This window comes from Chiloscyllium plagiosum, unplaced genomic scaffold, assembly GCF_004010195.1.
Source record: "Chiloscyllium plagiosum isolate BGI_BamShark_2017 unplaced genomic scaffold, ASM401019v2 scaf_7575, whole genome shotgun sequence".
Taxonomy (NCBI): domain Eukaryota; kingdom Metazoa; phylum Chordata; class Chondrichthyes; order Orectolobiformes; family Hemiscylliidae; genus Chiloscyllium; species Chiloscyllium plagiosum.
Window position 1 is genome coordinate 1 of NW_025194922.1, and position 399 is coordinate 399.

The window sequence follows — 399 nt, forward strand, 5'->3', positions numbered from 1 at the left end:
ATCTCCATGGACACCACATACTCCCTCTCCATGCGCACCGCGTGCTCCCTCTCCATGGACACCACATACTCCCTCTCCATGGACACCTCATACTCCATCTCCATGGACACCACATACTCTCTCTCCACGGACACCACATACTCCCTCTCCATGGACACCACATACCCCCTCTCCATGGGCACCACATACTCCCTCTCCATGGACACCTCATACTCCCTCTCCATGGACACCACATACTCCCTCTCCATGGGCACCACATACTCCCTCTCCATGGACACCTCATACTCCCTCTCCATGGACACCACATACTCCCTCTCCATGGACACCACATACTCTCTCTCCACGGACACCACATACTCCCTCTCCATGGGCACCACATACTCCCTCTCCATGGACACC

At 55.9% G+C, this 399-nt stretch overlaps 1 protein-coding gene across 3 annotated transcripts in view; it reads left to right on the forward strand.

The window, feature by feature from the left end:
• Nucleotides 1-92: 92 nt before the first annotated feature.
• The window catches only part of LOC122545816, a 3444-nt gene continuing 3137 nt past the window's right edge, over nucleotides 93-399 (forward strand). Inside the window, exons 1-2 of one of the 3 annotated variants that reach the window (XM_043684720.1) lie at nucleotides 93-278; nucleotides 351-399. In XM_043684720.1, the coding sequence (XP_043540655.1) occupies nucleotides 103-278; nucleotides 351-399 (225 nt within the window). In that variant the 5' untranslated portion in view covers nucleotides 93-102. The other 2 variants (XM_043684721.1, XM_043684719.1) reach the window with 2 other exon arrangements.